The sequence below is a fragment of the Girardinichthys multiradiatus genome, chromosome 5 (assembly GCF_021462225.1).
Source record: "Girardinichthys multiradiatus isolate DD_20200921_A chromosome 5, DD_fGirMul_XY1, whole genome shotgun sequence".
Classification (NCBI taxonomy): Eukaryota; Metazoa; Chordata; class Actinopteri; order Cyprinodontiformes; family Goodeidae; genus Girardinichthys; species Girardinichthys multiradiatus.
The window spans coordinates 18814861-18837027 of NC_061798.1; the positions used below are offsets into that span (position 1 = coordinate 18814861).

At 37.6% G+C, this 22167-nt stretch overlaps 1 protein-coding gene across 1 annotated transcript; it reads left to right on the forward strand.

Moving 5' to 3' along the window:
- The first annotated feature begins 5569 nt into the window (after positions 1-5569).
- Positions 5570-21184, forward strand: LOC124868553 (microsomal triglyceride transfer protein). Its single transcript, XM_047365956.1, has 18 exons — positions 5570-5790; positions 7575-7768; positions 7885-8028; positions 11444-11551; positions 11646-11762; positions 11865-12004; positions 12194-12344; positions 13135-13292; positions 13443-13611; positions 14811-14918; positions 15052-15264; positions 15371-15582; positions 15708-15805; positions 16580-16701; positions 16795-17022; positions 17966-18090; positions 19453-19623; positions 19712-21184. The coding sequence occupies exons 1-18, from the start codon at positions 5730-5732 to the stop codon at positions 19857-19859; spliced, it is 2667 nt and encodes an 888-aa protein (XP_047221912.1). The 5' UTR covers positions 5570-5729; the 3' UTR covers positions 19860-21184.
- Positions 21185-22167: the final 983 nt, after the last annotated feature.

Here is a 22167-nt window from a genome sequence, read left to right on the forward strand (position 1 = left end):
AGGAGAATTTTAAATTATATTCTGTATTTAACAGGGAGCCAATGAAGGGAAGCTAAAATTGCAGAAATATGATCTCTCGTTTTAATTTTCATCAGAACTCTTGCTGCAGCATTTTGAATCAGCTGAAGGCTTTTAACTGCATTTAATGGACATCCTGATTGAAAAAAACTATAAATTAACACATGTGGAATTATATACTGAACAAAAAAGTGTGAAACAACTGAAAATATGTCTTATATTCAAGGTTCTTCAAAGTAGCCACCTTTTGCTTTGATTACTGCTCCGCACACGCTTGGCATTCTGTTGATGAGCTTCAAGAGGTAGTCATCTGAAATGGTTTTCACTTCACAGGTGTGCCCTGTCAGGTTTAATAAGTGGGATTTCAAGCCTTAAAAATGGGGTTGGGACCATCAGTTGTGTTGTGTAGGAGGTGGATAAAGTACACAGCTGATAGTCCTACTGAATAGACTGTTAGAATTTGTATTATGGCAAGAAAAAGCAACTAAGTAAAGGAAAACGAGTGTCCATCATTACTTTAAGAAATGAAGGTCAGTCAGTCCGAACAATTGGGAAAACTTTGAAAGTGTTCTCAAGTGCAGTCACAAAAACCATTAAGCGCTACAAAGAAACTGGCTCACATGAGGACCGTCCCAGGAAAGGAAGACCAAGCGTCACCTCTGCTGCAGACGATAAGTTCATCCGAGTCACCAGCCTCAGAAATTGCAGGTTAACAGCAGCTCAGATTAGAGAACAGGTCAATGGCACACAGAGTTCTAGCAGCAGACACATCTCTAGAACAACTGTTAAGAGGAGACTGTGTGAATCAGGCCTTCATGGTAAAATAGCTCCTAGGAAACCACTGCTGAGGACAGGCAACAAGCAGAAGAGACTGGTTTGGGCTAAAGAACACAAGGAATGGACATTAGACCAGTGGAAATCTGGGCTTTGGTCTGATGAGTCCAAGTTTGAGATCTTTGGTTCCAACCACTGTGTCTTTGTGCGGCGCAGAAGAGGTGAAGGGATGGACTCTACATGCCTGGTTCCCACCGTGAAGCATGGAGGAGGAGGTGTGATGGTGTGTGGGTGCCTTGCTGGTGACACTGTTGGGGATTTATTCAAAATTGAAGGTATACTGAACCAGCATGGCTACCACAGCATCTTACAGCGGCATGCTATTCCATCCGGTTTGCATTTAGTTGGACCATCATTTATTTTTCAACAGGACAATGACCCCAAACACACCTCCAGGCTGTGTAAGGGCTATTTAACCAAGAAGGAGAGTGATGGGGTGCTGCGCCAGATGACCTGGCCTCCACAGTCACCGGACCTGAGCCCAATCGAGATGGTTTGGGGTGAGCTGAACCGCAGAGTGAAGGCAAAAGGGCCAACAAGTGCTAAGCATCTCTGGGAACTCTTTCAAGACTGTTGGAAAACCATTTTAGGTGACTACCTCTTGAAGCTCATCAACAGAATATCAAGAGTGTGCAGAGCAGTAATCAAAGAAAAAGGTGGCTACTTTGAAGAACCTAGAATATAAGACATATTTTCAGTTGTTTCACACTTTTTTGTTCAGTATATAATTCCACATGTGTTAATTCATAGTTTTGATGCCTTCAGTGTGAAGCTACAATATTCATAGTCATGAAAATAAAGAAAACTCTTTGAATGAGAAGGTGTGTCCAAACTTTTGGTCTGTATTGTATATGAGATATTTTGATCCATATTCTCATGACAACACACAGTTGGTGCACATTGTTTGGCTGAATATCCATGATGCCAATCTCCCATTTCCTCACACCTCAAACGCTTTCTAATGGATTCAGATTTGAGATAATTTGAGCTTTGTGACATGGTGCATTATCCTGCTGGAAGTAGCCATCAAAACATGGGTGCACTGCTGTCATAAAGGAATGAACATGATCAGCAAAAATACTCCAGCAGGCTATAGAGTTTAATTTGCTGTTCAATAACCTGTTTAATAGACCTCACACCATTTTACCACCAGCCTAATACTGATCCAAGACAGGATGGATCCATGCTTTCATGATGCTTGTATTAAATTCTGTACCTAATGCTGAATGTTGGAGGTGAAATCGAGATACATTTTTCCTGTGTGAATTGTAGCCATTTCATGTTCTTAGCTAATAGGTGAGGCACTTGGTGTGGTCTTCTGCTGCTGTAGCTGGCATGTTGGGTATTCAGAGATAGTATACTCTACACTCTGGCTGTGATTTGTGACTATTTGAGCTACTGTTGCCTTTTTATTATCTTAAACCAGTCTGCCCATAGTCCTCTAACATCAACAAGGCATCTTCGTCCACACTACTACCGCTTACTGAAAAGTGTTTTCTTTGTCAGACCATTCTTTGTAAATATGAGAGATGGTAATGAGTGAAATCCCAGTTGGACAGCAGTTTTGGAAATACAGCAGCAGCTGTCTGACACCAATCACAATGCCACGTTCAAAGTAACTTAAATCCCATTTCTTATTATTGTGTGCTCGGTTTAAACTTCATCAAGTCATCTTCACCCTGTCTATATGTGTAAATGCATCGTGTTGCTGTCATTTTATTTGGTGAGCTGCTATCTGGGTTTTGAAGCAATAGAACCGGCGTACTTAAGAACGTGGCCCAAGGGTGTATATACGTATCAGTAAAATACAACTAAGACATTAATACAATAGGTAATAATAAATATGATAACTAAATACATTTTTTTTGCAAGATTTTTATGTTAACTCTTTGCACCTCTTTGAGAAGTCACAGCGTTATATACACCTTGTGTTGTCTGTATGTTATATTTGAGATGATAGCACACAGTTGGATCGGGGTCTGTCAGCTGGAGGATTTCTGCTTTTCTTCTTAGATATCAAATTGTTTCTAATGAGATCAAACTGTGTCGTTTATAAATCCAGACAAGTGTTTTAATGCAAGTGTATAATAAAGCTAAAGGGGATCAAGTAGGTAACTATATATAATGGTTACTAAGTTCAGTTCAGCTTGGATAAATTGATGTTTGGAAAATAATTTATGTGATTAAGATCTGTGCGTCTGTTTGTTATATATGCCAAAAATAATAAACAAGCCATTACTTAAAAAACAAATGGCATTGTAAAGCGAAATTTCATTTAACCAGTAAAACCAAAGTTGCCTAAAAGAGAAGAATTTCCATTGCCAGTAAAATAAATAGCATAACTATCATTTGACTTATGAGGAGTGCTGAATAAAGCCATATCCAAAAGAGGTGGCCCAAGTGAAAGTGAAGTCTACATCTGCTCAGACACTAGAGTTCAGGTCGATCAGAATGTAACATTCTAAGGGAAACCTTAATTTCAAAGCATGTTTACAGAGTCATACTTTATTCTTAGTCAAATCATTTCTGTTATTTTTGTATGAGCTTGGGTCACTTATTCACTGTAACTGTTTGTAAGCAGATAAATACATATTATGATTTTTTGTAATTATGGTACTCTCTTTGTACTCGGAAGTCAGGTTTTCTAAGTTCCTAACTGGAATTTCAAAAAGTACCGGAATTAGATGCTTTAACTGGGAAAGTCGAAGGTAACTGAGCAGCCCCGAGTTTTTCAAGACAGTGAAAGTCACAGGTATGGACTATTTAGTACCACTTTTGATGGTTTGTATCTCAATAAACCAGTGGCACAAATACAGCAGTATTGTACAACCATTATTTGTGAATATGTTCCTTCAGTGTTTCATTGAATAAAATAGAAAGAAATACGGTGTTATGTACTTATATTGCTACTAGTCAACACCACAACTCTGACTAAATCCCACTGCTTTCCCAACTCACATCAAGTTCAGCTCAGGTGTGAAATCATTGCCAAAGCCAGGCTCTGACTTTCGAGACAAAAGCATCAAAAGCAGCATCAGTGGCAGCAGAAGTTTTCAGAAAGAGAATGGATCGGCAATTACCGGAAAATTAACAGAATAAAGCAGCTTATACAATCATATCCAATAAATTAGAATATGTGGTCCGATGAGCTTTTTGTGTAGGACTTAAACTTTTGAAAAAAATATTTAGGGTAGTACTGAAAATGCTTTTCATTAAGCCAACATTTTATAAAATGGTTTGTATTGGGCTGATGTAATATTCAAATCTTAAATCGTGTTTTCATTAGCTGTAAGCAGAAAATCATCATAATTAACTGAAATAAAGTCTCTGTGTAGTTAATCTATGCAATGTATTTTACATAGTGAGACATAAATAAACGATTGAACTACTGAATATATATATATATATATACATATAGGGTTGCCAAATAAAATTCTACTTCAGGTTTCATTCAACTGCATGTCCAACTACGGAGCCCGCGAGGGGACATGGGGGATTTTTTTTTCTTCTTTTGCGTCCCCACGCAATACTTTTGCGTTCACTTGCAAAAGTTGTTAATCACCTTGAGAAAGCTGTGCATTTTGGAACAGCAACACAGATTAAAAACTGCTCACAAAACAAAACACTGATATGGCATTGATATGGTTTATTTGTCATATGCAGGTTAACATGCAGTCAACAATGCGATTAAATGCTTGGGATAAGAAGAACCGTTCAAATCACGATAAAAACAAAAGCACTAATGGTGTGCAAAAAAAAAAAAAAAGTACACATCATGCAGCAGTAATAAGCAAATAAAGTTTCACAGATGTGGTTTTTATTATTGTCCAGAGTTCAGTAGTTTGACGGCTTGTGGATGATAACTGTCTTTAAGTCTGATTGAAGATCATTTTATTTAACGCCGATATCAAATTAAAACTCAATAAATCTCAAAAACGGGTGTAGTGTTTGTTCCATTTTTGCAGTTATCTGGTTTGGAAACTATCCCACAAAGTATTGCGAGATAACGGAAAGACTATTGCGTGAGAACGCAAAAAGTATTGCGTGGAGACGCAAAAAAAAAAAAAAAGAAATTTCCCCATGTCCCCTCGCGGGCTCCGTAGTACCGTATCCAACAACATGAATGATGATCAACACAAATTTTAAACGTATGATTCAAAACCCAGATACACAAATATATTCCAGAAACTATACAGATCGACAAGCAAACTAAAGGCCTGATACCTTTAGAGTGGCAAAGCTGTAATTTGAGCTGCTTGGATGGTTTCTCTAACAGAACTTCCCACTTCCTGCAAACGCAACATGACAAAGTTCCGACTGTTCATCTCCAGGGGAAATTAGGTGAAAGGTGCCTTGGATGAAGACTTCTGCACATTAGCTCATGGTAACTACAACCATCATATATTTATGTTTTAAGAAAATTAGTGTTACATAATCTTAGCTTTATATTTAACGTGTCTCTAGCTTTTGACAATATGATGTGTGTGTTCTGTACTTAAAGCTAAAAAAAAAAAAAAAAAATGTGTGGCTGATCTCGTTTTTGTGCTGAGGCAAAGCACGCAGATTAAGCTCCATGATTGGGCTGATTAATCGATCACATGGCCTCGCTGCATTAAAAAAATGACCCACCTGGCTGCATGCGCATCTATCGACAGCGGCAGTTCCTGTTAAATCTGTGCTGCTTGGGTTAATGATCTGCGGGTTATCTCGTACTTAGTACTCGAGCGTGGAGTTTGGAGTCTGCCCTCCCCTCAGATAAAGCAGAACACCAGAGGCTCTGGCTCGCTTTGCTTTTTCTTTTTGGCCTTTTCTTTGGTGCCACTTCAGCTGCTGTGTGGGTTTGGATCACCTGGCTGCAGGGGAGAGGAGGACGCACAATGTTTTCTCTGGCTGTGTTTTTGCTTTGCGCGGCCACCTCTGTCGCAGCCTCTGCCAAAGGTGAGTTCGTGGGCTGTTGGGATGTTCAGATTTTAAATGACAGCTGAATGAGATTTCTCGTGAGACAAAGACAGCTGGTTCAATCTGAGCCTGCAAAACGATTCTTACTTCGACACTTTGAGAACTTGGAAGTTGTTGACTTTGAGTAGTTTTAATATTTTCAAGCTTCGTGTATTTGAGTCTGGACTTGGGAGGAAAAAAAGTGACTGAATGAATGGATCCTGGTTTAGAATCACCATCATATGCATGGTCAAAGTGGGAGCTCAGATCTGAGAAGAGCTTGAAAACCAATACTGGGAAAAAACAATCAGAACGATGCAACTAAAAGTATAAGATTACCCTACTGTTAGTTTACTTTTGAAGTCCCTGAAATATTTAAGGCGGTTGATATAGCAAACTTAATCCTGAATTACATTTGGTGTAACTGAGCGCAGCCGAGCAGTGATGAAATCAGAAAGTGACACGTCAGTCACTTCTGATTTCCTTCATGGCTAAATGGCACATCTATCAGGAGGTTTGTCATTAATGCAGCAGATTATCTCCTCTCACCCGAAACACACCCAGTTCAATGATTGAAACAGCTCCTTGTCCACTTCTGAAAAATACGAAGAGATGAAAAAGAACAAGGAGTAAGTCCTAAAAAGAGGTGTCTGAATTACAGTTAAGCCCGAAATATTATATCTAAAATTATTATTTTCATTTCACCAAGAAGTTTATTTCTGATAGAACAATGTAAAAGAAGCATCCGTTTTTAAAAGAATTATCTGTTTTCATGTACATTTTATTACAAAATCTTATGTCGAAAATAATTTCTACCCTTACAATAATCAGAGGAAAAATCTTTATTAACATTGCAGCAATCAAACCCCCTTCTAATAACTGCTGATCAGGATTTTGCATGTTTCCACTGGTATTTTTGTGATTTATTTTTGAGGATGAGCTCGAAGTTTTTACGGTTGGATGGCCTCCTTCTCATCACCCTAATCTTTAGTCGCTCTCAGATTCTTTCAGCTTCAAGTTGGGACTCTGGCTGAGCCACTCCAAAATGTTAATATTACGTCAATTAAGAAGAAATATGTTGGTCCAATTAAAAGATTTATTTAACTCTAAATCTGCCAAATGCCTTCAGATGACATTTGTTGTGAAGATAGCTTTTTAAATAAGAACATGTCAGTGGTTCCATCTGTACACCGACAAAGCAGATCATCCTACACAAGAATTAAACCCACAAAGTTGAGTCAGTTTTGAAGGTTGTGATAAGTCTGAAGCTTTGTGTTTGACTGTGAAGAGAACATTTATGCACAGAGAAGAGGTCTTCATATAAATCCATGTAAATACATAAAAGTTGCAAGGAAAGTCTTTTCTTAGTATTAAAAATAAAGACATGCCTTTTATTTTGAGAAAGAAACCGAATTTTACCCACATTTCTTTACCAATTCCTCAACATGAGATTTTAAGGACAGAAAATCAAGATTAGTAGGTATTTTGTAATCAGACACTTCATTTATGTAATGCCTAAACTGCAAATAGTTGTGACGGGTGGAAGATTGAAAGACCTCTATGTTGAGCTGGAAAAGTGGGTTTGGTTTTTTAGCATCTTAATTAGTTTAGAATTCCACAAACAACCATACATTTCTAGAAACATAAATAACTAAATTGCTCTTCAGTTTCATATACTAAATAGTAATTTTACCTTAACAGTGATAAGTTGGCAAAGCTGAGAGTTTCATTGTAGCGCCCTATCGTTATGAATTTGTTTTGATCTACATTTCCTGTTTTTTCAGGTGCTGCTGCTGCTGCTGGGCCCCGACTGAACAACAACCAGCTGTACAAATTCAGCTACACCACCGAGCTCCTGCTGGACAAGGCTCGGGGGTCAAAGGATGGCAGCGCTGGCTACAGAATCTCAACCGACGTCAACATTAATCTAGTTCGGAGAGATCCGAGCAACAAGGACGACCAGCTGATTCAGCTGGCTGTATGTGGGGCCAAAAGTTACCTGCATGATTTTTTTTTTTTTTTAAAATAAGGGTTGCTTTCTTAATAAAAACACTTTCGATGCTTTTTCTTAAAAGAGGTTACTCTCTTTAACAGATCTCAAATGTGCAGATTGAGCCTGTGTCTCAGCGGTCAGACAGGAACAGCGTCCTCCATGGATCCACAACCGAAAGCATCTTGGGAAAAACCAAACTAGCAGCTCTGACAAAACCTTTCCTGGTGCATCTGAAAAATGGAAAGGTGAGAACATCAACACTGCCAATTATTTAAGAATTAGCCTACAATTTCTTGCAACGATATTAAAGATAGTGTTCAGATACGTTTGTGACCCTAGATATAACACACCTTTTACTAAAGCCAGAGAGTAATCTTAAGAAAAGTTATCAGTAGTACACTGTTACTAATACGCAGGCATGTGCGGGGGTGGAGGAAAGCCAGACAGTTGTCTTCAGAGCATTATAAAGTGTGTTTTTTTTTTTTACTGTGTTAAAGTGATGATGCTGGCAGGGGAAATACCTGAAATGTGTGTGTTTATCAAAGGTCAGCTGGTTCAGAAGATCAATGTCTGAATTTATGAATGAGTCATAGTAAAAGAAAGACTGTAGGGTGATGGAAGATTATCTGACTGAGGTAAAATATTAGTGTGAATTATGTTAGTGTCTTTGACAGCCTCTTGAGTCCAGATGTACATAGAATCTGAAATGACGTAAACTTTAAAGGAGGACTTAATGTTGTCGGTAAAAGATTTTGTATTTGAAATGTTTTATTGTTATTTATTAATTCCATTCAAGACTTTTGCTGGTTCTAAAAAAGTTAAAAAAGATGTTGAGCCTTAATTAAAATGTTCAAAAGTAGTTCTACTCCAATCAATTTTTTTGTTTAATTCCAGATCTGTTTTTCTTGTAAAGCTCATTATGTATTTTTAGTTGATTCCAGATTAGCTGTCAAATTATATTGTAGGATGATACATAAGAACATAAAATATTTTTCCAGATTTTTTACCCTGAGCATTCAAAACTTATATATTGACAAGAGGCTACGTCACACTGTGTGTACGAGAGAAGACTAGATAAGAACATATTTAAACTGCCTCCAGTATTTTATATTGGCAGGGTTGGTGCTGCTAAAATTTCAGTCTTGTTTCCTATGCCCTGAAATAATTTTAGATTTTTACCATAACTGTGATATTTCTCAATTGATGCCAACATTTCCAAATCCAGCATTTTCCATGGTGGACAACTTGAAAAGGGACAGATTGCTTTACCCTGGCCGTTCCATTATCTTGCGCTCCTGCAACCTAATTTAACCACAGACGATGTCCTAACGTATAGAAAATACTCAACCCTTAAAATAGTTTCTTACTCCTCTGTGATTTCTCTGACTGAATTTTGAACACCTCACTGACACTGAAAATGGCTAACTTTGAGACTTCTTCACTCAGTAACAGCACCCACACTCTGGAGTGCTGTCAGCAAGACCTGATAGATCTTAAATATGTTGTTTTTACTGATTCTAAAAAAAACCAAAACTAAATAATAAGATTTAGATGTTTCCAAATGGCCATTTAATCTGTAATAGGCCACCACACAAAAAATCATCAAATCCCTGTCACCAGCGGATTACTCAGTGCAACATTATTTAAAAGTTATAGTAAATGCATTGTTTTTATTAAAACTTGCTATCTGATTTGATCATTTGCATTTTAGATCAAGACCATGTTTTTTTTTTTTCCCTTTACAAGCAACCTAGTAAGTTTTTCCAGCTCTCTATTTCTGTACTTGTTTTTTTTTTTTTTATCTGTATTTTGGATTTACATAAATTGTCTTTAAAAGGCTCAAGAGGCTGGCTGGTCACCTTCTTCAAAAAACTAATGTAGTTTTATTTCTCACATTTTTTTTAACAGAAATATAATAATTGAAAAGAATTTATAATTATTTGTCATTAGCACAGTTTATTTAGGATGTACAGTGTACTTTGTTGGATTTGCCTTTGATCTGTCATCTTTCTGTTCAGGATATTACAAAACAAGATTATTTCTTCAAAGTAAAATAACATGGTTTAAGATAATAAATTGTCATATTATCTAACTACTGTTTAGAAACCTGCTACTTATATCTGCAGTAAGCTGCTTTAAAGCTTGGGAAATGCCTAAAAATCAGTCTCTGCCAAAGCTTTCCTACTGCCTTGCAAGTAACAGTTTGTTCTTCCATAGCTTAGAGCAGACCTTTTTAAAAGATTTAAAAATACTTTATCCCACAATAAGCAGCTCTTACACCATACTCAAGAACTTTTCTAAATGATTTTCTTTGAGAAAATGCCATCCATTTGACTTCCAGCCTTTTCTACAGTGCTGGCAGTGATTTTAAGGTTTGCTCCGTTCTGTTTGTCAGTCAAACAGACAGATGAGTTTCCACTTGTGTTATTGGATTATTTATACCAATGTCAGGGAGGGGGAGGAATAACACACAGTAGCAGCAGACAGCCTATTTATGGAGGTCCAATGTGATATTGTGACTGAGTACCAAAAATAAACATCATACTGTAAAGGAAACATTGTAGGGTGATGTAAATGACTGCTTTCTACATTCATTACCAGGACACTGTGTGTCACTGAGTTAAACCAAACCCCTGTTTGAAGAAGTTTGTGGGGTGACTTCTTCATTATGAACAGTAGCCTATACACAGTTTTAAAGGGACTTGTGCACCTACAATAGTTTTCAAAAGTGTTTTAATTCCAGTAAATTTTATTTTACTCACTGCAACTTTGTGTTTCATTTTGTCTCTAAACAAATGCTGGTGGGTGACGTGGCAAAACTATGATGTGTTTTTCTTCTTGTTTAGTTTTTTTTTTAACAGCAAAATCAAGGTCATATTTTTTATTTTTATCTTTTATATTCTTATATTTTAAGTTTCTTTTATTATAACATAGCTTTTAGAGAACAACATATGCCAGAGGCGAAAGGACATCTTTGTGCTTGCCAATTTGTGTCAAGTAGAAATCAAATTTTGTCAATAATTCGATATATTTAATACTTAGAATACACTCAGTCTCATATTTATATTTGCCTCATTTGCAAAATAAGTTTAAATTGTAAATACCATAAAAGGGATATCCTTTAGAGACTATTAGTGAATTACCATTACCGCCAGTCATGGTCTCAACAGTTTACTATGAAAAGTTAGCAGTCAAGTTTATACTCCTAATTTGACTAATGATCATTATATTGCAGTTAAATGGCACAAAGCACACTCATTGCCAAGATAGGTATTTTGTTACCATTAGAGGTTCAGTAGCAAAATATGTTCTGATGATCATTTCCTTAAAGTGTCCTTATATATGGTTGATTTTTTAAAATTATTATTATTGTTCTTAGCCTCAGTTAGAAGTAGATGGCAGATCTTCTGAGAGTCAGAAGATCTGCCATCTAGCTATGAGTAGCTATGACTGACTCATTCAGTGAATAGAGGCGGTAATGCTGTGGCAGTCCAAGTGTGTTTTTGGTTTGGACTCCAGAGAGTAATATATAATGTAAATAGTGTCTGATGTCACAACAATGCACTAGTGTTTTTCTATTGGTCAAAGTTTTGATACATATTATTTCAAAACATATTTTTCGTTTTAACGTGTTGCTTTTTTTTTACACATCCCATGCAGACCAAAGCTTTCTACTCCTACTGGGCAGAACCTGCAACCATCAAGAATCTAAAAAGAGGCATCACCAGCTTACTGCAGTTTCAGACCCATACCGGGAAGGTTGTTGAGGTGAAGAGCATTGGAATTATTTTATCAGAATTGATTATATAATTTTTTTATGCTTGCAAAAAGGTAAACAAACTCAAACACTGTATTCACACAGAATGATGTGTCTGGGAGGTGTACGGTTCAGTATCAAGCAACAGAAGGTCAAGTTACAAGAACCAAACTCCTGGAAACTTGTAAAACTTCAGATATCGGATTTACCACACATAGTAAGGTTAGTCAGCATCCAGAACAACTCCTCATCTTAAAAAAAGAATAATGGAATGAATAACGTTATGGATTGTTTAAATGTTATCTGATTTCTGCTCCCATTCAGGTATTGGGTGTAAGCAGGAAGTCCAGTTCTGTTACAGTGTTTAAACTTGAAGATGGTTTCATTCAGTCAGCCGTGGCTGAAGAAACTCACTCTCTGGCCGTTGATGCTCGCCGATCCACTGCTGCTAAAATTGTATCCAGGTAACAATGTAATTTAGGGTGATCTACAAGAAATCAAATGTGATATGTGCAACAGGTTTTTTTTATTGGTTTTCAAATTGTTTAAAATCATCTATAGAAAATATAAAAAACTGTACAGTATGGAACCTTATAATTAGCCCTGTTGTCCTGTGAATGAAAACTCCATATGTGCATATTGCTGTTTCCCAGACAAACCCTGCTGCTGGTAGGTAAAGAGGCTGGACCACTTGAGGTGGCTGGAAAAGATGTCGCTGGGGTTGTCAAGTCAATAGATGGCAAACTGGCAGCTGTTGGAATTGTTCCTGAGAAGCTAAAAACCCAATGCAAAGGCTGTCCGTCAGTGAGTACATGTTCGTTTTCACATAATACAGCTTCACCTTATAATTGTACACAGAGATGGCTTGGTTTTTAAAGTACTGCAAGGTGTCAACAGTTCGTTCATTTATTTGACTTCCTGAAAGCCATAAGGAATCTTTAACATTTCCTTACTGGGTAAATATGATGTTTTAGAGCCAGAAAACTTTCTAGAAGATTTGAAATTATTAAACAAAATAAATCACTATTGAACTTTCCAATGTTTTTAAAAGCAGGTAAATAATTTTAAAATGCTAATTGCTTGTGTGTAGAAAAGATACTTTTAGACACTTCCGCTCACTGTTGCTATATTTTACAATACAGCTGCACTGTTGGCTACTTTTTTTAAATTATTACATAGTTATTAACTTCCAGCATGGAAACAAAGCCCACGACAACTGGTAAATAAAGAGTTGTTCAAATGATAGGCTTACGTCCTTTAAGCAGCTCCTAAAATGTCTTTTTGTAGCTGTATCCTATTTTAAATGCTTGCCATCAGGTACTCATGATGGTAGCAGCTAAACAGCAATTTTATTTAATGCTCTGATTTAAAAAGAAAAGAATGGTACATGAGTCATTGTGATTCTTCTTCAGGTCTAATCTTGTTTTTTGTGCATTCTCTGACTGTGGGAAAATAGTTGGATAAGTCTTTATGACAAAAATACTTTTTATCGCAGTGTAGTACTAATCAGACAGTGTATTTTTGTACTTGGAACACTGACTGAAGATGATATGTCCTCTAATCCTTTTCTGCCCTCTATGCTTCCCCCTCTTAGCTCTTTGAACATTGGCAGGCAGTGAAGAAGCAGCTGGAGCCAGCAAGCCTGTCCAAAGCCACGGCTCCTCGCAGCTTCCTGGGCCTCGTCCAGAGCATTAGGAAGGCGTCCAAGGACGAGATCCTCAAAGTGCTGAAAAGTGCCAGCAAGACAACCCTGTAAACCATATCCTCCTTCCTTTTATAGATTTTATTTCCCTACGTCTCACACTTACTTAAAGACTGTAGGTTACTCAAATGTTAAATTGTAAGAATTTGCGAACACAACCATCTTACCAAAGTGTCAGCATTACTTTCTACTTCTGTCAGACCTCAGGTGGTAGATGCTGTGACCTCTTCTCAAACTCCTGCATCTCTGGATGCCATGCTTGAGTTTCTTAATTTCACCGATGGGAAGGGTTTGGTTCTGCAGGAGCGTTTTCTCTATGCATGTGGCTTTGCCTCACATCCCAACGAGAGAATGCTCCAGGCTCTGCTGGTAAGTGTAGTGCAGATCTTTGACATGTGTGAAACCAAAAAGAAAAATGTTACATGATTTTTAAAATGTTTTTGGAAAAAATGAAACTGCAATACAAGGCTCACGTTTCACATTCAATCAGATCACTGAGTCAAAACTTTGTAGAATTACACTTTCATCTCTTCTGAGGTTTGCCTTTTTCATCTTCTAATGGGTTTTCTTCCTGGACTGCTGTGAATCAGGCCCACACATCTTCCCTACAATACTGTCTCCACAGCATAATGGTGCCACCACCATGTTTCAATGTGAGGAGGATGTGTTCAGTGTAATGTGCCACACATACTTTTTGGCCAAAAACATTTTTTTTCTCATGTTACTAGAGCACCTCCTATATGTTTGTTGTGTCTGGTACATGGTTTTTGAAAGATTAGGCAAATGGGTATTTTTTTAATAGTTTTCTTTCGAAATGTTTGTCATGTCATTCTTCAATAAAGGCCATATTTTAGTAGTGCATTACTAGTAGTTGTCCTGTCGACATTTCTTCCAGCGTGAACATGTGCATCTTGGCTGCTTCTCTGCCCAATGTTCTTTGCCCAGCTCGTTAGTTTAGGTAAATGGCCTTGTGTTAGTAGGTTTGCAGGGGTGTCATACTATTTTTATTTATAAATGATTAATCTAGCCATACATGGTGAGATGTTCATGGCTTGGAACTCTGTTTTATAACCTAACTCTGCTTTAAACCTCTCCACAACCTTCTCCCTGATGTATCTGATGTGTTCCTTGGTCACTATTATGCTTAGTTCACTAATGTTCTTCAACAAACCTCTGAGGCCTTCACAGAAAGCTGGAATATACCTATAATATGTGTATCATACTATATAAAGTATCCATAGGACGTCTGCAATTACTAGTTAGATGACTTCTAGAGGTAAATGTTTGCAGTGCATTTTACTTTATTTTTAGGGGTATCAGTGTAACTGTGCCTGAATAGAAATGCATCCCATCCTTATCATTTTTATTAATAAACAAATTAGAAATTTTGTATCCTTTTTCTTCCACTTCACAATTATACTCTTATATGTGGTCTATCCCATTAAACCTCAATAACGTTTACTGAGGTTTGTGGTCAACAAAAAGAAAAAGTTGTATAAATATATTCCCAAGGTTCTGTAAGTACAGTACTTTTCAGTTAACTTCAACAAGTCTCTTTGTGTTTTTAGAACATTGCTAAAGGAAAGATCGGCAGCACAGATATCAAGGAATCAGTGGTGATTATTATGGGAGCTCTGGTCCGTAAGCTGTGTCTGAAAGGAAGCTGCGATTTACCGGTGAGCTTCCAAGAAGATCATTTAAACAAGTTAAAGTAAACAAATATTCATCCTTTGTTGTAAACTTGTTTATGTTGCCAGAATGTGCACAGTTATTTGGAAAGATGCTTTATTTATACACGTTTCCTTTTAGACAGTGGTGCAGGTGAAGAAGATGATTTTAGAAGGTCCAGAAAGCACACAGGTTGAGTCTGAGGTCCAGACGTACCTTCTGGCACTGAAGAACTCTCTGCTCCCTGAGGCCATTCCCATCCTCACCAAGTTTGCAGAGTCAGAGGTGGGATCTTACAGCATCATTGCTCTCACTGCCCTGGAGAGATATGATGTCAGCCTCATTAACCCTAAGGTAAACCACAGCAAACATCACAGCTCATTTTATGGGTTTTACTCATGTGCAGGTAAGAAGATTGACCCCAAACCCTTTTTTTATTTTTCTTCTTGTTACCTTCCAGGTCAAACAGACAGTGAACAGGGTTTATCACCAGAACAGGCGAATTTATGAGAAGAACGTGAGAGCTGCTGCTGCTGATGTCATCCTCAGTAGCAACCCCTCATACATCGAGGTAAAAAATCTGCTTCTGTCCATCGGAAACCTGCCGCATGAGATGAACAAGTACATGCTGTCGAAGATCCAGGACATCCTTCGCTTCCAAATGCCTGCCAGGTGTGGTATACCTCACCCCAGATTGACAAAACTGACAAAGCAGTCAATCTAAGAAACAATAAAAATAAACACATACATAGAGCATAATAATAGTCTAATAACATGAACTCCTTGTATTTCTCCAGCAAAATTGTACGAAAAGCTTTGGAGGACATGATTTCCCATAACTATGATCGCTTCGCTAAAGTTGGATCATCGTCTGCATTTTCAGGGTTCATGGCCCGTAAGTAACTGGAAAAAACGGTTTGGGTTTTCTTTTCAAAAAATGTTGTAAGGTGCGTTGCAAAAGTATTCATAACCTTTGATTGTGTTTTTTTTGTACTTTCTGTCAAGCTTCAATGTATTTTACTGGGTGACAGACAAACATAAAGTTGCACATAACAGCTGTAAGTCTTTACCAGCTATCTATGAACTGTAAACATCTAAGGACTGAAATTTCTGCCCATTCTTTTTTGCGAAGTAGCTCAAGCTCAGTCAGGTTGGATAGAAAGTGTCTGAACATCAGTTTTCAAGTCTTGCCACAGATTTTAAATGGGATTTAGGCCTGGATGTGAATATGCTTTTATATAAACCATTAAATCTCTGACATTGTTCACCTGGATGGCGAAGCTGGGTTTTATTTATCGGTACCAGATTAAAAGGGTGACGAATACATTTAAATGCCACACTCAGATTCTTACCAGTAATAAAATTGAAAAACCCTGTATCCCTTTCCACTATATATATTTGTGACTTTGTGTTAATGTGCTGTATAAAATCCCTGTTAAATATATTAAGGTTTTTGGTTTTAATGTTGCAAAATGTGACAAACATTTAAAAGTTATGGATGCTTTTGCAAGTCACTGCAATTACTTGCGATATGATTTCTACAGGCCACAAATTGGTGAAAATAGGAAAATCAAAGCTGGCAAAATTATCACATTTTGACAACACACAAGGACATTTTATTTAACTCTTAAATGAATAACAAAAAGAAAAAAAAACACTGTTTCCACAGAATCTCCTGATGTGACCTCCACATACAGTTTGGACATCCTGTACTCGGGCTCTGGGATCCTCAGAAGAAGCAACATGAATATTTATGGTTCAAGTCAAGGTTCAATGCTACATGGACTGCAGGTGCACACACAAGGACACACAAATTTTATTTTTATTTTGGTGAAAAGCTGGTTTGTTCTAAATATCTGTTCTGATATTGATTTTGCCTGTCAGGTGGCGATTGAGGCTCAGGGTCTGGAGTCCCTGATCGCTGCCACTGCTGATGAAGGGGAGGAGGACCTGGAGTCTTTTGCTGGTATGTCAGCTCTGCTGTTTGATGTACAGCTGCGACCCGTCACGTTCTTCAAGGGTTACAGTGACCTCATGGCCAAAATGTTCTCCATGACCGGGGAACCAATGAACGTGGTGAAAGGACTCATCCTCCTGACCGATCACTCCGAGGTACACGGATTGTGAAGGCAGATTGTTTGTGTATTTTTAAAGTTGAAATCTATTCAAAACATTTATGTAAAATCAACAGTAATTGTTCATAACAATATCATAAAAGTCCATGTTTATTCCTTTTTTAAAAAACAACAATAATGGAGTTAAATATAACTTATCAAGCTCGTTAGCAAAGGCAGATCAGAAAAAGCCTTTCACAAACCATTTTTAACATGTGCACTATAAAGTGTCTATTAATTCACAAATATGGTGCATATGCAGCTCCTCTCACCATAGCTTTGGTATTTCCGTGTCAAGCCCCCAGCAGCTTTAGCATTACACTTGTCTGAATGCTATCACTTTAAAAGGCTGTTGAAGCCATTATTGTCTTATTTCTGAAAAGAGGTTGTCCATTTTGACTTCTGTGGCTTTTCTGTTACAGTTCCTGCTAAAGAAGTTGTTTAAATCTAAACGGTTCAACACTATCTGAATGTCAATCACAGTAAGTTATGTAGTGCTGATTTGGTTCTGGCCATATTTATTGGCGCCTCCGAAAGTGCGGAAAAATGCTTAAAATAAATTCAGCTATCATGCAGAAAGATCCATAATGACCCACCAGCAGTTTCCTGGTATTTCAAGGAGTTCATGTTGTGGTGCTCTCAAACAAAAACCCCAAGGTATTTGAAAGAGAAACGGGGCCACAGCATCACAGATGCTCCACTGTACTAACAAGTGTGCACGAGGTGACTCTCCATATATTTATCCTTTTGTTTGGACACACCCACCTGAAGTAGTCATTGCTGAAAGACTCAGTCTTGGTCTCACCTGACCAAAGTGCACAGTTTCAGAGTAAAGGCCCAGTGGAGTTTGCCTATTTGTTTACATTTGTGACGGTAGGACAGAGAAGCCTCTTTTTGGCATTCCACTGTTGTGAAATTTCTTTTGATTTGTCGTCCTGCAGGTCATCCAGCTTCAGTCAGGTCTGAAGGCGAGCGCAGAGTTTCAAGGAGGCTTAGCCATTGATATTTCTGGGGGGATGGAGATAAGCCTGTGGTACAGAGAGTCAAAGACCAGCGTCAATAACAGGTACCAGTCTAAGATCATAATATTAACAGCTTGCATTATCAAAAAACGTATGTTATGTTGTATGTGTGTGGGTCCTGGCCAAAGTACCATCACAGAAACGTATGGATTAACTCACCCAAGTCAAAGAACACCTTTATGTACTGTATGACGTAAGGCACTCATAGGTCAAAGGCCTTGCTGACGTTCAGAAAATTCTAGAGGTAATTTTAGAGGATCCTGTCACTCAGTTGCGAAAGGATTTCTGTTGATGCTGGATTTATCTGAACTTTAACAGGTCTATAAGTACCGCCTGATTCATCTGTTCCACCAGCTCTCTTGGCATGCTCCAGGATTGTGCCTCACTCCAGGATCCTTTGTCGTGTGCCGGCAACATCGGTTGTGTCTGCTTCTCTATTTTAAAATCGCTACAGTTAACGCAGAACGGTAGCTGCTGAAAACGGAGCACATCATCACTTTGGAATCAGGTGGCTCGGATGATGAAACAGGGCTTAAGAGGAACACACAAGAATTTAAACCTTAAAATGCGGTTCCAGGGCTGGCCTGATTAATGCTAGTTTAATTCAAATTTATGTTATACACTGAGTAAAGAACAAGAGCTATTTAAATGTACTAAATGACTGCAATCAGTGCAACTTGTTAGAGGGTCACTTAGACTGGATGCTTTTGTGAACTATACCAAGTCACATCTTTGAATCTGACTTTAGGGTTATTGTGTGCATGTGAATGGCAGAGGCAGGTGAATGAACCAGCATAGTTGTACCTCTTCAGTTCTGATAATAGACTGGATGGCTATCTATAGGGCAAGACCAAACCACACTGGCCTCTTTGTCAAGGCTTGTCCCCCCAGGCAAAGTTAGAGAGGCTGAGGTTTTTCTGCATCTTGATTTGAGACATGAGGTAAATAAAACAGCCTGGTTAGGTACAACCCTAAGTCCAAAGAAGTTTGGACGTTGTGTAAAACGTAAATAAAAACAGAATCCAATAATCTGCGAATCCTGTTCAACCTAATATGCACATGAATACACTACAAAGACTAGATATTTTATGTTCAATCTTTATTTTTTTGTGTGCAAATATTCACTCATTTTGAATTTGATGCTTGCAACATGTTTCAAAAAATCTGGGAAAGGGGCAACAACGGGTGAAAGTTTCAGACAGATGGCTGTACAGCTGAGCGTCATGTGCGTAGAAATCAAAATGTACGTATGGATTCGATATAGAAATTCTTTCAAGTGAAATTGTTCTTTGATGAAACTCCAACATGCACCGTTTTTAAGAAAATAGAGAAACTGAGCTTTTTATTGACCTAGTCTGCCCCTTTTTTAGATCTCGCTGACTGCTATCAATTGGTTCTCTTTTCAGAGGAGCCTTAGTGGTCACTGGCAATGTAACGGTGGACATGGACTTTTTGAGGACAGGTGTGGAGGTCAGCTTTGAAACAGAAGCCTCACTAGACTTCATCACCACAGTCCAGTTCTCTGAATACCCCTTCCTGGTGTGCATGCAGATGGACAAGGCTGGCTTCCCTGTCAGGTAGCAATCAAACAAACCCCAAAATATGGGACTTGCTGTTATCTAATGCAAGCTTTAAATTTTATTTTTATATTCTTGCTTCTTTTAGTGATTACTTTGCCAGGTATGACAGTGTATCATCGGGGAAGAGCATCACATCACGAAAGGGTAAAAAGCAGCATGTGCCTGGCTCTGAGTTCCCTCTCCATCAGGAGAACTCCAACATGTGCAAAAGGGTTTTTGAGTCCAGCTGGTAGAGAGGACATCAGGATGTATTCACTACCAAAGGGTTTACTACATTTAGAGACAGCTGTCACATGCTTACACTGAAAAAGCAGGTCTCGATTTCTCATGCAATGAAAGATCATCAAGTGAAAAGAAAGGTGAATGTTTTTAGCAACATATGCCACGTTTACATTCCTTTATATATTTAAGGGGTGCTGGTCATTTTGCCCCTTCACTGTGTTGTGCTTTTATATTTTTGGCTGTATTGTGTCCAACTGTCTTAATTGGCTGAGAAAACAGTCATCTTGCCACAGAGCGTTCTTTTCTAACCATACCTCAGTCGTATCTGCCTTGAGGAAGTTTTCTACCTTTTTTCACAAATAAGGATTTAAAGTAATTTTCGTAATAATTTACTCATAGTTTTCTGTGAGAAAATGTGCTATGTGACTCCTATAATAATGATGCACCACTTGGAGGATGCTCAAAGTTATTTGGTTTGATCATATTTTCTAAGAGTGGAATGACCCAGACTGAGATCAGAACCACAATAAATGGAGGAAGTTGTAAAATAAAATGCCCACAAAGTTATACACAATTGAATTATACATGAGATTAGAAAATTTTCAGGATTATTTATCTCCATAATTCATCATACATACTATACTAGCATGATAAATAAAACTGCTACGCATTTTTTAAGTACTTTGGTAAGGAATCATTTCTTTACAGAAGGAGGTTGGCAAAGCATGCCTACAAAATTAGGATATGAATCGTTGAAGGGGTGAAATGACCCAGTTATATTTAAGTCATTTTAATTTGATATTTTTGTCAGAAATTGGGAACTCTGCGCATTTTGTGTTTTTGGATTTCTTTGAAAACTGTATTTATGATGGGCACATACAATAAAGTATATTTTGTTCTGTAAATATTGGTGAACCTGGAAAAAACATTTCAAGACCAAAACTACTCTTTTCTGACTGATATTGTATTTTTTAAATAAATTTGCTGATAATAATGAACAGTTTATCATATTATGTTGCTGTATCCTAAGCCACACATGTTAAATAACTAATATTAGAGTAATGTTTTTAATTGTATTTGTTGTAATCTAGTTCTTTAAAACTCTGACAAGATAAATATTGGTACAATGTTGTTTACTTTGTACTTGCAAGATTTGTTATGTAACTTAAGTACAAAAATGTGAAGCCATCCACTCATTAATTTGGTGTATTTTTTTCAAAATGTCTATGGCTGAAATTGTTTGAAATCTGACTCTTACTGGTTTCCATGTTTAGGATTCAACTAAATTTGTTATTTGCTGACAATAAAATGTGCTCATTAAGCATTAACCTTTTCATATTTTGCACTGTGCTTGCTGAATGGAACGTTGTAAACTGGAAGGAAAATGTTGCATGGATGCAAGTTTTCTTTTCTGTACAGTACCATCATCTGCCTTCAGATGCCATTTATGTGTAATTTGGTCCCAGAAACACATAGGAATGATTTGGATCATTGCATATTTATGTGTAAGGCCCAGTCAAGTTATAAACTGGCAAAACTTAAAACCGATGCTTGTAGATCAAGGGTCTCCATCTACAGTCCTGGAGAGCTACTATCCTGCAACATTTAGATGCTTCTCTTCTCCAGCCTACGAATCAAATGAATCGCTCTTTACCAGGACTCTGCAGAACGTCATGACATGCTAAGGAATAATTTAGTCATTCGGAGCAAGGATGCACCTAAGGTTGTGGGATAGTTGCTCTGCAAGACTGAAGTAGACCCTGTTGTAGATGTTGTCCATCCAAATCTGAGTGAGCTTGAGGAATTTTACAAAGAAAAAGGGGCTATATTGTCAATGCCAAGATGTGGAAATTTGGCACAGACATAATCCAGGAGACTTGCAGATGTATTTTTAGTAAACAGCGAGTATTAATTTTTAGGATCTGAACACAAATGCAAGCCACACTTTTCAGATTTTTCCGCGCTTACTTTCCTTCCACTTTATGTTGGGTAATCAAAACCCAATAAAACACATAGAAGTTTATGGCTGTGACATAAAATAGTTATAGGGTTATGATTACTTTTACAAAGAGCAACAATTCCTTAATTTCACAAAGCTTTAATAAACTGTAAGCTTCACTTGGTCCAATCATCTGTGTCTGATTAACAGGTTAATATTAAAAACTGGGTTATACTGGTATATAGGCAAGTTAAGTCAACATTTCTCTGACACATTTTAATGCAGCCTCAGACACAGCACACTTGTGTTATGTGGGTTAAGTTACATCACATAATGCTGTCTTCCTCAAGTGGCAGCACCTCATCTAAAACTGGATCAAA